Source organism: Eublepharis macularius, chromosome 4 (genome assembly GCF_028583425.1).
Source record: "Eublepharis macularius isolate TG4126 chromosome 4, MPM_Emac_v1.0, whole genome shotgun sequence".
Lineage (NCBI taxonomy): Eukaryota > Metazoa > Chordata > Lepidosauria > Squamata > Eublepharidae > Eublepharis > Eublepharis macularius.
Genome location: NC_072793.1, coordinates 47,995,256 through 48,008,788, shown reverse-complemented (window position 1 = coordinate 48,008,788; position 13,533 = coordinate 47,995,256). Strand labels below are relative to the sequence as shown.

Below are 13,533 nucleotides of genomic sequence, written 5' to 3'. Positions count from 1 at the left end.
AGTGAATCAGTCAAGTGAAGCTCAAGAACTGTAACTAGTTTGAGGAATAGTGCAACCCTAAACAGAGCTGCACCCTTCTAAGCCCATTAACTTCAATTGATTTAGAAGGGAGTGACTCTGTTTAGGATTGCACTGGAAGATGCGAAGCTTAGACCCACCCCACTAAGTCCTTCTGTGGTTCTGGTAGGGTCCTCTGAGCAGCCAATTTTCTCATTCTAATTCTAGCCTGCCCTTTACAGAGATATTAATGGACCTGAATTCTTATGTGTAAAGAAAAGTTAGGTGAAGGAAGCCTTGTCTTTTGAGATAACGGAAGTTAAGGAATAATAGTCAGAGTTGTATGTGTTGCTATCAATCAGACAATTATTGTGATCAATCAATTAACCTAAGAGACAGTATGTGTAGTGGTTTCTGCTGAAAACCAGCTCCCGCCCCCTCCCAGTGGCAGAGCTGGCAGGGAGGAGCACTGTAGGGCCTGCCTTCACCATGTTTGCCTGGGGGCGGTGCAGGCAGCTAGGGGGAGTAGTGGGGCTATGGTGGTACTGAGGCTCACCCTGATAGCCTGGCAGCCAGGGAAGAGGAAGAGAGTGGGAATGGTAGCGTCTGCCTACCCGCTGCAACTGCCTAGGTCAGTGTGGATGGGAGTGAGGAGCACGGGCCCAGTGGTCCTTGGCTTCACCTGTGCCAGCTTGCAGCCGGTGTGGCCAGCGAGAGGGGAGCAAAGCCGCGCAATCTTGCTCTCCTTGCTGGCTCTTCTGCTTCTCAGGTCCAGCTCAGCACAGAATAACTCCATGCCTTTGTAGCTCTGCAGTTACGGCCTTTGATCTGCCCTCATGCCTGATCGGAAGCTTGTGCTGGGAAAGAAAACCTGGGCCGCCTCTTGTTTATTTTCCTTCTTCCGTATTTTCCCCCTCCTTCATCCTGAGCTGCTCCTCACACTGGTATACCTATACACTGGTGTGCCCTGTGGGAGCAGGAATCTTATTCAGCAATCGCCATAAAAGCGCTAGTCTGCTAGCGGAACATCCTGGCCCGCGCGAAACTACGCGCGCATCGCCTCGGAATGCACTGGCCTTCTAATTTCATGAATGACTCTATTCATTCAGCCCCTCCCACCTTCCCAAAGCCCCTCCCCTGGAATGTTTGGAAGAGCGCCACCGTTGCTATTGGCCAATGAGGAGGTTCCTATTGGCTCCTAGCCCGGTAGGTGGGAGGGGCCCCGGGGAAATATAAATACAGAAACAACGTAGTTGCTTTGTAGGTAGTGAAAGTTGCGCAAAAAGGGGTGTGAGAATGTACGGAGGAGTTTACAGAAGCGAGAAATTGTGAGGACAGTGCTGAAGAAACGCTAAAATCTGGCTGTCTTAGCCTGACACCACGAGAGTTAGTTTCGGTGTTCATTGTCTGATCAAGTTTGGTCATTTTTGTCCGTCTTTCTGGCTCTCAGTTTCTGCTCCAATAGTAATGGGGCTGCCTGCCCTGCCCAGCGTTGCTTTCCTGCTGTGTTTCTATCTGGTGAGTATCCTTAGCCGGCTTTTTCTGCTCCGCTTGGGTAAATGAACCGTGCCGCCTTTGTTGACATTGACAGCACGCCTCAGCCCTCAGGCGGAGGAGCTCGTCCTGGGGTTTGACCAAAGCTTGGAGGGCGCTCGCTAAACTCCCGCTTCGGGCTCTGGCGGGCACGGCCCCTCTGTTGTTTGGGCGGCTTAGAGGAGCTGGCTGAGCGGATCTCTCCCCAAAGCCTGCGCGCACGTCTGCCCAGAGTGGGTGCCTCACGCGGGGCCCTTCGGTGAGCCTGGAGCTCTCTCCGGATGCCCCCTTCCATTGCTAAGCGGCCCGGGATCAGCCAGGTTGTCATGCTCGTCTAAATCCGGCGGAGTTGTTCTATCCGGGGGAGATCAGGAATAGAACAACCCCACTGCGGACAAGGTGAGGTTTTATTTTCCGACTCCCGGAGCTGCTGCGGTACGGCCGCCTAGACCCGCTGCCTCCGGGGCGGGCGCTTTGATCCCGGCGAGGATTTGATTACTGAGATTTATTTGGGACGGCGGGGGGCGGGGAGAATGCTGGGACTCCGTGGCACGCAGCGCCATCTAGGAAACTAATTTGGTGTCGCCTATTTAAAACAAGCGTTTGGAAAAAAGGTCGGCAGGCGACGGCCAGCCAGCCAGCCGTGCCTCCCGTAGGGCGGGGAGGGTTGGCCCCCGGTGCGGATGGGAAGGCGGAGGCTCTGTTGGTTCCTTTCCTCTTCTTACTGCGTGCCGAATGGCACTCTCTAGGGTCGGCCAAAAGGCCCTGCTGCCCCAGCCGCCGACTCCTGCTCTCCCTCTCTCCAGGTATCCTGCCGCTGCCCCTCCACGTGCCGTTGCCCCCCAGGCCCGCCTCGCTGCCCCCCTGGAGTCAGCCTGGTGCTGGACGACTGCGGTTGCTGTCAGGTGTGTGCCCGGCAACTCAACGAGGACTGTGACAAGGTGGCCCCCTGTGATCCCCACAAAGGCCTGGAGTGCAACTTTGGGGCCGACCCCTTGGCGAGCAGGGGCATCTGCTGGGGTAAGGGGGAGCTGTGAACTGGGGGGGGGGGAGCAGGCAGGCAGGCAACAAGGGCCCCTGTGGTGTTCCTGGCGCCAACTAGCAGCTATGACAGTCTGCAGGAATTGAGGCAGAGTGCTGGTGTGAGCTTTTGCAATGTTCATATATTGCTTTGCTGGTTAAATTTTCAACTGGTAAATTTTGTGAGGCTGCATCAAGGGTAGTTATTCAGTCAATTTCATCATTCGACCCCATCACAAGAAGTATCTTTTGAAATAAGAATTCTAAAGAAGCTTCTGTTTGTGGTGGTGTAAAGCGGTTTCTGGCACATGCACATGTTAACCACGGCGATGATTGGATCTCTTAAGTGATTGTGTTTGTCCGTGCACCCTTGTGTTGTGTGGTAGGAAGTGCTTAGAAATGGATTTAACATTGCTTTAGAACTGGGGGAGAGATGTATTGTACAGAGTCTGATGTGGTCACTGAGGTTACAGCACTACACTGTGCAATATCTAATAACAAACTGAATGCTAGTTTTATATATACTAGGGTTCAGAGACTAGGGAACGATTTCCAGCTGAGGCAGTCATGATACCTGGGCAACCAGATTGGAAGCAACTCAGTGACCCATGACCCAGTGTTGTTGTTTTTTCTAATCAGAAGTGCAAAGGAGACTATTCAGGAAGGGTCAGGCAGAGACAACATTTTGGGTTGGTGAAGACAGCTTGGGTGCGAGGCTGTCTTCTTCAGCTTCCTCCCAAGGAGGTAGCAGATCTGGAGCCCATCATTGTATCCTAGGATGACACTAACGGGCTATTGTTTTAGGATGAGAAAGAAGCAGCACAAATCCAGGTGTTTAGGAGAATAGTCTTTGTAATCTATAGTCAGGTGGGGAGAAAGAGATTTCATGCATCTAAGGGCAGTGAAGTACCTCTCTTGTAATTCCTTTTAAATATGGATGGACTCTTGTATCCTAGAATCCCTCTTAAAAGCGTCAGGGAGTTTTGCAGGGCAAATTACTCCCCCTTATACAGTGGAGTAGAAAACCAGCTTGCAAAATCAGGGAAGGTGGAGCTCCTAGGCAATCCAGACCAGATGATGTTTCTCCATAGGTTGTTTTGCTGAGGAACTTGCCCTCTTCAAGCTTATATGTTCAAGGGTGTATGTCTATGAGTACACCTTCCTTTAAAAAGGCGTCATTCCCTATCAGTCCGGAATAACTTCCATCCGACTGCTCTGTCATCAACAGATATTGGTACCATGAAACAATTGTACTGCTTAAGACTCTCACAGTCCTCCTGAGCATGAGCAATTGTATCAAATGTCCAAGCAGAAGGCATCTATATGGACTTCAAGCATCTGTTAAAACTTTATATTTGATCACAATGAGTAGATATCTTCTGAGTTAAGCTCAGGTAAAGGAGTTTGTTGACCCCGTTTATTTTTACTGTAATGACCAATTTCAACAGCATTCTGCCATTTGTACTGACCCCAGACATTATTTGAAGGGCTGAGATAGAGGGTACGAAGTCTGTATCCAGACTGAAGGACGTTCTAATCGTTGTACATGGTAGATGATGTCTGAATGTATACAGCCATGAATGTTCCGATATAAAAAGGCTTAATTGACCATCATGTAGTTATACTGGCTGTCATTCCATGCAAGACAAAAACCCGATATTATATGCAGTAATGATGAATTAGATTTTTAAAACTTTAGGGTTATAACTTTTTCTATGCATTTTTGTATCCAGAATTCGGGTCATAAACATTACCATGCTTGTAACTTTCTCTGTGTGACTGTGTCCTCTACTGGGGGACGTACTTCCTTTCCTGAAACCTCCTGTTCACTCTCTCTTACAGCGCAGTCCTACCGTTACACCCTTCTAAGCCCATTAACTTAAATGGACTTGCACCTCAATCCTAAGAGCACTTTCCTGGGAGTAAGCCTCACTTGAATAGAATTATGAGTAGACCTGCTTAGGGTCACACTGTTAGAAAGGTGAGAGCCAAGGTGGTATAGAGTGGTTGGGATGCCAGACTAGGATCTGGGAGGCCGAGGTTTGAATTCCCACTCTGCCATGGAAGCTTGCCGGGTGACCTGGGCAAGTCAAATGTCCTCAGCCTAACATACCTCACAAGGTTGTTGTGAAGATAAAATGAAGAGGAAGAAAACAATGTATGCTACTTTAAGTCTCCACAAGGGAGAATGGCAGGGTGTAGGTATAAATGAAGTAGGCAAATAGGGTGCAATTCTGTTTAGGATTGCACCATTAGTATGCACCACCTCAGAACCGATAACCAGTCCATGTCTGGTGATCTTATATATAGTTTACTTATATTTCCTGAGAGCCAGTTTGGTGTAGTGGTTAAGAGTGCTGGGACTCTAATCTGGAGAGCCAAGTTTGGTTCCTCACTCCTCCGCTTTGAGTGAGTTGAGTGACCTTGGGTCAGTTACAGCTCTAATAGAACTCTGTCAGCCCACCCACCCCTACCTCATAGAGTGATTGTTGTGGGGATAATAACATACTTTGTAAACTGCTCTGAGTGGGTGTTAAGTTGTCCTGAAGGGCGGTATATAAATCAAATGTTGTTGTTGTTATTAGTATTGCAGGGCAGTGGAGTCCTAAGAACACTTTCTTGGGAGTAAGCACCATTGAATAGACTTAAATAGGATTCTAAGTACTGTACTGTAGATGCCCATCTCCCAAAATCTCATACGTAGGGTCTACTATGTGTGGTCTTGCTGGTCTAGTACTCTACTTCATGTGGATTCTGTTTTCGATATTTATTTAAAATAATTACCTCTTGACTTTGGGCCAATGTAGGCTTCCAAGCTAAAAGCAAAACTTTAAGTCAATCCATTACAATAAAAGAAACAAAAATTAATATTAGTATGTGAAAAACAACCAGTAACTAGCCATTAAGGCTGTGTAAAAAGTCTCTAAGCCTTGCTAAAAAATTACAAATATATTTTGTTTTTATTTCATTTCATTTACACCGCATGTTTCTCACCAATGGGGGCTCGCGTGGCTTACAACATTCCCCTTTTCTTGATCTTATCCTCCCAACACTGTGAGACACGTTACACTGTGTATGTATAACTGGCCCAAGGTCACCCAACAAGTTTACATGGCAGAATGGAGAGTTGGATCCGGGTTTCCCAGATCTTAACTTGACAGTCTAACCACTGTACACCGCTGGCAATGCTGCTCCACCACAGACCTTTAGAACTTTAGGGGGGGGGCAGATGTGTACAGTGGCAGACTGGGAAGTTTAAACATCTCAGGAACAATCCAAAATGAATTGTCCCTCTGGTGCTGCCATTCAGCATTTCAGAGGCCACTTGGCTCCGATCCCATCGGCAGCACCGACAGTGGGCATCTGCTCATACATCACGAGTGTCAGGAGGAGGTAACTGGTGAGTTGACACCCACCTTTGCAGGGCAAGTGCTGGTTGAGCTGCTGGGGCTTGGTTCTCCTTGCTCCTAGCTGTCAGCAGCTTTTTAGGGCAACCACCTCCCAGGACTTTCCCAGTAAGTTAAATAGCCCTTCTGCCTGCAGTTATATCTGTGATGAAAGAATGGCACACTCCAACCTTCATCTTCTCTCCCAGCTAATTATTTTGGAGAAGCATCCCTGTTTCTTTGCAGCCGTTCCCATCAACAACAAACAATAAGCCAGCCCTCTTTTCGATGGACCATCAGTTTTTCTTGTGTCTATTTTATTCTGTAGACATGCTAAAGTCTGAACCTTTCACCTTTGCTTACTGCCTGCCTATTATGTTAAGGAATGGTTTCTTATTTAGTCTTGAAACCTAGTGTTCCTTTGTTCTATAACTGCAAAAAGCAACTTTAATTTAACATGTTACCGGGTCGCTTTATTCTAGTAAAGTACTGTTAATGTTCTGGCACATGTAAAACATCATTTTCTTAAGATCTGGCAGTGCGCTCCTTGTTTTGGATCTCTTGTGGTGGCAACCCTACTTGCGCCACACTGGAGAGTATGAGAAGCCTGGTTGTAGCTCTGTAGGAACACGTGCTAAGGTGACAGCAAGCAGGAAGTAGTCTGAAGAGCTACAGGAGAGGAAGACAAAGGCCAGGTCTTTACAGACGAGCCCACTGAATTTCCACTGCTGGCAGCAGAAGCCTCACCAGTTCCAACTTGCTGCAACCTGATCCAAACCCTTGAGAGCTCTTCACATCCTGTTTTCACACAGCTATTTAAAGCTCAAAACACTCCCCTCTAGTTGACATGGCCCCTAACAACTCAGCTCTGCCAATGGGTATCTTACTCCCACTTCTCATGCTGGGGTCTAAGGCCTAATATACATCTGTAGACTCTGTGAAACTTTGTTGATATTGAAGATGTATGGTATCCTCTCAAAGGAGTCAATTGTGCCTGGGTATATTTTTTGTTTGACTCCTTTGACAGAATACCATATATCGTCTTTTCCCTCTTTTTCCCTCTTAGCCAAGCAGGAAGGCCGGACCTGTGAATACAATGGCCGTATCTACCAAAATGGAGAGAATTTTCAGCCCAGCTGCAAACATCAGTGCACCTGCATTGACGGGGCTGTGGGATGCCAGCCTCTCTGCCCCTTAGAGCTACCCCTGACCTCTCTGGGTTGCTCCAGTCCCCGGCTTCTTAAGGTACCCGGTCAGTGCTGCAAAAAGTTCGTGTGCAGTAAAGGCCTCAAGAAGGACAGAGGGGTCACCTTTGACTACAACTCACATGGAGAGGCCAATGGCAATGAGCTTATCTACGTGGGCAAAGGCGGACACTGGAAAAACCTACCAGGTAAGTGGGCTGGGAGAAGTGACGCAAAGGTGGTTGTGGTTTGAGGAGATGGGGGCTGTTACTGAAGCTCCATCGATAAGATGCTTTTCGCTTCCTTCACTATATTAGATGTGATGACACAAGTTTCAGAGACCATATTGGAAGTTCTCTGAAAATCTTTTGAGGGAAATCGGGCAGGGAAATTTTAATGCTATGTTAACGTTTTGGAGATCTGACATTACTTAGCCATAGAGGCTTCCATGATGCAGGTTATGATGGATTCTTTGGAGTTTATGAGTGCTTTTTTTGACACCCCCCCAACCCTCTGAATGCACTGTAAAGTAGAGATGCAGGCGCCCTATGAAAATCTGAATGACAGGTTCCAGTTGCTGCTAGTGAAAAGAATACTGTACCAGGTTAGCATATTTGGATGTTCATTAATCAGTTACACTGGAAGGCTTAAAATTCTCCCATTTATAGTGGCCAATGCAGTTTGATGATCGGCTCCTTAAACTTCTTTGTGGCAATATTTCATGAAGTATTAATTCTGCAGTAACTCAAGTTAGGTTGGCACTGGTGGTGCTGGGGAGCAGCAGCCATGTCATCCAGATGTGTATATCCTCGGGTGGGTGGTGTGAGGACAGAAGTATCAATATTTTGGCCTTCAGATTAGGTTACAAGGCCTGCTGCTGACCTGCTGCAATGGTTAGATCTGGCCTTTTCCTACTAGTGGTTGTCTGGGAAGTCTGGTGTATGGTTACTTTTTGGGTTATTACTAGAATTTTGAGAATCTCCTTTTCCCATCTACCATCTTGATAAACCTGATGTCTGTACCTTGTGCCACCTGTACCTATTAAAATTTTGCACATGCCACTCTGAAAAGTGGTTTTGATAAAGGTGTACGTGAGAGAGCTTACAAACAGGTTTGCTTCAAGGGGAAGAAAGGAAGAGCTGGCACTGTGTTGGGAGATGCATCTAAGTGGGACGGAGATGCTGAACAAAAATAGGGGTAAGAGTGGGAGTAGTCCTTTGCCCTTTCAGGATCTAAATCTGACACTCCTAAGGGGCATGAAATGTGAGACCTCACTTGCATGCACTTTGGTTCTCCAGCTGTTATTTCTGCTAAGCATGATTGTAGCTATAATGGAGAGATCTAAAAGCATTCTCATAAGGAGATCCGCCTGACCTCTAGGCAATGCCCGTGTTGCTCACACTCGCAAACAGTTGCAGGGAAGGTATTACCTCCACCCCTGGATCTTGTCCAGTGTTTGCATTGCAAAGTGTGGCGGCAGGAGGTGTCTTCCCTGGAGAGATGCTTTGTGCTTACTGGGATGTGGGAGAGGAGGATATTTGTTCAGCAAATATCATTTGTGCTTGCTGATATCCTAAAGATTCCTGCCATAGCCAAGCTATTATTCACCCCAAGGGCATCCCTCATTACCTTTCTGCTTCCTCAGGCTATTCCCCCCTTCCTTTCCATATCCCTACCCAGCATATGGGTTTGCCTTCATGTCTTCCTGCCATTAACATTTTGCTTGGTATGGCTAACAAGGAGGCAGAGAGATAGACCTATGCCATAAGAGATCTGCTAGATCAGATGAAAGGTTCACCTACTCTAGCATTCTGTTTCCAACAGTGATCAGACAGATAGCTCTGAGAAGTTCACAACAACACATGAATACAATTATCTCCTCCTGTTCACCCTCAGCACCCGCTATTCAGAAGCATATTGTCTATCAACACGGAGGCTCAGTTTGGGGTGAATAGCTATTGATCCTCCAGCATTTGTCTACTCCTTTGCTTTGCTCCATTCCCAATCTCACTGTTCATTATCAACTTGCACAGGTGCCAGGAGGACTTAAATTTGCTCACTGTTCCTTCATTGGTAGGACAGCGACATAACAGGGTTTTCTTTTTTCCTGCAGTGTGGAGGCCGCTCTTCCAGGCTCACATGTCAAAACAGGAGCACAAGTGCCTGGCTCAGACTACAGACTGGTCACCATGCTCCAAGAGCTGCGGCTTCGGCATCTCCACCCGAGTCACTAGTGACAACCCCCGGTGCAAGCTGATTAAAGAGACCCGACTGTGTCAGATCAGGCCCTGTGGGCAACCTGATTTTACCAAGCTAAAGGTGATGTGGGGGAAGTGTGGAGAGCACTGCTTACAAACTCAAGTTGCCAACCTCCAGGTGAAGCCTTGCATCCTCCACGAATTACTACTGATCCCCAGACTACAAGGATCAGTTTCTCTGGAGAGAGTTGCAGCTTTGGAGGGTGGAATCTATGGCTCAGTATCTCTGCTGAGCTCTCTTCCTCCCCCAGGTTCTGCCCCTCAAATCTCCAGGAATTTCCCAATCCAGAGCGGACGGAGCTGCCTGGATGGACGCTGGATGGACAACCACATTACAACCACAGCTCAGCTCTTTAATTAGTTAGGAATAGCAGGAAAGATGAGTGCTTAAACTGCGTGTGTTCTGCCTTGTTCTTTGGGGTTGTGAATATGGTCTGTAGGGTTAGACAAGACTGGAATGGAAAGAAGTCACGCCTCCTCCTGCCATCAGACAATGCAATATGCTCTTCAGCCCCAGAGTGGGTTCAGAGTCTTCTCTGCTCACATTTCTCAAAGACGGGAGTCCACATGTGCTGTGCTAATTGCTTCCCTCTCTTCTCTTTCAGAAAGGCAAGAAGTGCCTGAGGACACACAAGGTCCAGGAACCAGTCCGGTTCAGCTATGCCGGCTGCAAGAGCCCACGCCGTTACCAGCCCAGCTTTTGTGGGGCTTGCCTGGATGGACGCTGTTGTGTGCCCTTGCGCACTCGCACACTGAGCATACCCTTCCGTTGCCCTGACGGAAGCTTCTTTTCTAAGAATGTCATGATGATCCACACCTGCCAGTGTGGTCCAGCGCATTGCCAGCTGCTCAGTGAATCTGCTATGGGTCCCCAGTACCAGCTCCAGGGGGACATTCACAAATTCCTGGAGTGAGTGTGCTGGACTCTCGGCTAGCTGGGCTCTCAAAAGACTGTTCTCCCTTATGGACCTCGGGAGCCAGGACACCCTATAGTTGCCTTGCTACCATGAGTACCAATATTACTAAATTCCTGACTTTCAGAGGGGCACTAATCCCCAGTGTTTGGGGAGATGCACTGTGTGGTTCTGGGAGTTTGGATATTTATCTATGTGAGGAATGGATCCCATGGCACTGGGGTCAGTCTCTCAGTTCAATCCAGACAGGCTCAGGCTGGAACTGGGCCTGGGGTGAATAGGAGGAGAGGCAACCAAAGAGGTCCCCCTGCCCCAATTTCATGTTTGTGACCATGGTGCTGGGAAGCAGGAAAAAAACATAGCTCTGCGGGATGACTAGACTGGGTACCAAAACCCCAGTCTGGTCACAGCTCTGACACCCTATGATAGAAATGGGCAAAACTTGAGAACTAGACAAATAGATCTCACCTGAACTGGAACGAAGTCTCCCATAATGCTTCCAAAGGGACGACAGTTCTGCCCACACAGGGATCTGGCAATACAACCTGGGAGCGAGCGACCCCAGGAAGACTGAGGCCTGCCTCACTCGTGCAGGACAATGAGGTGTGTGTGTGTAGGGGCGGGGAGTCCTGAGTCGAGGGAATGGAACGTACTGCTTGAGACTGCAGGGGGTGGGTTACAGCTAGGAATGTTTCTTCATATTAAGAAAAAAATCTATGTGAATAGAAAACGAGCACAACATAGAGCAAGGTTCTGTCTCCTCTCTTTGTGTGCTGTACTGGCTTTCTATTTGCAGGGAGTTTTTAAACACAGGGGAGCATTCCAAAATGTGACCCTCCACCTGCAAGCTGAAGTAGTACAAGCTAATCACGCACAGCGGTTCGCTAGCATTTTGATACCACATCATTCCTGTGCATGTATGGATCAGGCCTAAGTTAGGAAGCAAAGTAAGTGAGATTAATAGGATTCTTTTTTTTTATCATGAGAATTTCTAAGGAAGAGATTAAAGTGGACAAAAAAGGTTGACTGGGACCTGCCCTCCCTTATCTGCCTGCTGTTTGTATCTCTGCCTTTCACTTCCTGATCCTCAATCTGAGACCTGGCATCCCAGTCTGATCCCATTCATACCAAAGTGGTGCCTCAGCCCCTGCTCACGACACATCCCCATGTTTCCTGGAGAGACATTTATGATAATCCATCCGAGGCGAATACTTGCAGAAGACAGATGGTGTGTGCATGCTCGGCTTCTTCTTACAGCTGATGCTTCAGCAGGTCACCTGTCAACCTGCTCAGTTGCCAAACTTAAAAAACAAACAAACTTGAGAGGAGGATTATGGAAAAAAGAAGGAATTCTGAGTACATCTATCCTGAGGAGTTAGCCGTGTTAGTCTGTAGTAGCAAAATCAAAAAGAGTCCAGTAGCACCTTTAAGACTAACCAATTTTATTATAGCATAAGCTTTCGAGAATCAAGTTCTCTTCATCAGATGCCTGATCAAAACTCAGGCATCTGATGAAGAGAACTTGATTCTCGAAAGCTTATGCTATAATAAAATTGGTTAGTCTTAAAGGTGCTACTGGACTCTTTTTGATTTTGAGTACATCTACACACCCGAACCTTGAAAGAGGTTTTTTAAAAAGACAGTTTAAAAGATCAATTTTAGCTCTGGTAAATAGGTCTGGGAGGGTTTTGTGCTGTTTCAAAGTGCGTTTGTTCAAAAGTGAGTGTGGTTCAGAAGGCATACGTGTATATGTTTCTCAGAGCACTTTTCAGCCTTCCTAAAAACCATGGTCTCTCTCCAGGCAAACACATTGTAGCTGAAGCAATAGCGATGTGCAAAAGGCAAGCCATGCCTGGGTAGATACTTTCTACTGCTTTCTAGTGCATCAGTCGTGTCACAACTGAGCCGAAATGCACACCTCTCTCTAATTATTAAAGCACTTTTTTATTTCATCCTGTTCCCTATATGTTCCTGGAGAGCAGCAAAAAAGGGATGGCCAGAAGAACAGGATGCAATTGTTGAAAAGGGTTTGAAGCAGTTAGTCATTCTTGTCCTGCTGGGAAAACCTGTATTTATGTGTGCAGCAAACTAGCCTTTGCTACAAAGAAGGATATTTTATTTTATGTACTTTTTGTGTTTTGCATAAAGGAATGCTTCAGCACTGCTTTGGAGTGATGGCTGTTTAGCTTCATAATGAAGCCCTCCTGGCTTGGCAACACTTAAGCAGAGCTTTGACTCCACCCTCCCCAACTCTGGTCTTGATGTGAAATGCTTGTCACTTCTTTTTGCGTTTGCGTCTCTGTCTGCCTGTTTGTAGGCTTTGCACGGTGCCTCCTTTCCAGAAAAACTGACAGACCGAGAGGAATGCATTTGATATAATCCTGATTTGCCTGAGGGGAAGCCGCAGACACTGGATCTTCTGGACCTCTGTTACTCTTGGTTCATAGGCTGAACTTGGCAATGCTGATAAAGCTGACTACAGTGTTAGCAGCTGGCATTGCTTTCAATGTATAACTGAGGAGATGCCGCTGTGTCTGCTATTGGTTTTGTAACTGAATTTGCAGACTCCTTCAACTCTAGGTTTTGAAAAACCATCAAGATCTAATCGTAGCTGGAAAGCTCAGGCAGTTCCTTCCTTTATTCCTATCGCTCTCAAGATATTGGATTGTACCTAGACTAAGTTTTCCATTTATGTAAGGCCTTTCCTGCCTCCCTCACTTCCACCTGAGCCCATTGATCTCCCCAAAATGCTGCTCTGGAGACCGGGAGACCCTCAGGAACAGCATATCTTTCCTTCAGCAGAAAGAAGGAATTGGCGGAAATTACTCCAATTACTCCTTCGAGGAAAGGTCTCTTTGGATCCAGCTCATGAAGGCTGCAGTCCACTACAGGCTTACTTGGGAACAAGTCCTATTGAAATCTTGTCAACTTGTGTTAGGCAGTAGCTATCGTGGTTATACAATTTTCATTAACTAGCCAACAACAAACAGCTAAGAATCAGTTGTGCCAAACTGCTTGAGTTCGTTTAAACACTAGAGGATTAGCAGAATGCAGTGGCTATAATATGTCTTGACTTCAACAATGCTTTCAATATCCTTATAAATGGAGTAGAATGTGCTGCTGGAACCTGGGTCAACAAATGGCTAGGAAGAGCAGTACTTAGTGGATCAGTGTCAAATAGCAGGCCTCAACATGCGGATCCACAAGCACTCGCAAATGTTCAACATTTTCATTAAGGCAG

The 13,533-nt window shown here is 47.1% G+C and overlaps 1 protein-coding gene across 1 annotated transcript; it reads left to right on the top strand.

Annotated features, from left to right (window-relative positions):
- The first annotated feature begins 1,282 nt into the window (after positions 1–1,282).
- On the top strand, positions 1,283–11,723 carry LOC129328221 (CCN family member 1-like). Its single transcript, XM_054977133.1, has 5 exons — positions 1,283–1,515; positions 2,337–2,550; positions 7,003–7,329; positions 9,234–9,439; positions 9,984–11,723. The coding sequence occupies exons 1-5, from the start codon at positions 1,465–1,467 to the stop codon at positions 10,290–10,292; spliced, it is 1,107 nt and encodes a 368-aa protein (XP_054833108.1). The 5' UTR covers positions 1,283–1,464; the 3' UTR covers positions 10,293–11,723.
- The last annotated feature ends 1,810 nt before the right edge of the window (positions 11,724–13,533 follow it).

Bases quoted from the DNA above. Each gene is read 5' to 3' on its own strand.
- LOC129328221 (XM_054977133.1), top strand. From the start codon at position 1,465: ATGGGGCTGCCTGCCCTGCCCAGCGTTGCTTTCCTGCTGTGTTTCTAT. The intron at 1,516-2,336 runs GTGAGTATCCTT...CCCTCTCTCCAG, and splicing joins TCCTGCTGTGTTTCTATCTG to GTATCCTGCCGCTGCCCCTC. The intron at 7,330-9,233 runs GTAAGTGGGCTG...TTTTTCCTGCAG, and splicing joins ACACTGGAAAAACCTACCAG to TGTGGAGGCCGCTCTTCCAG.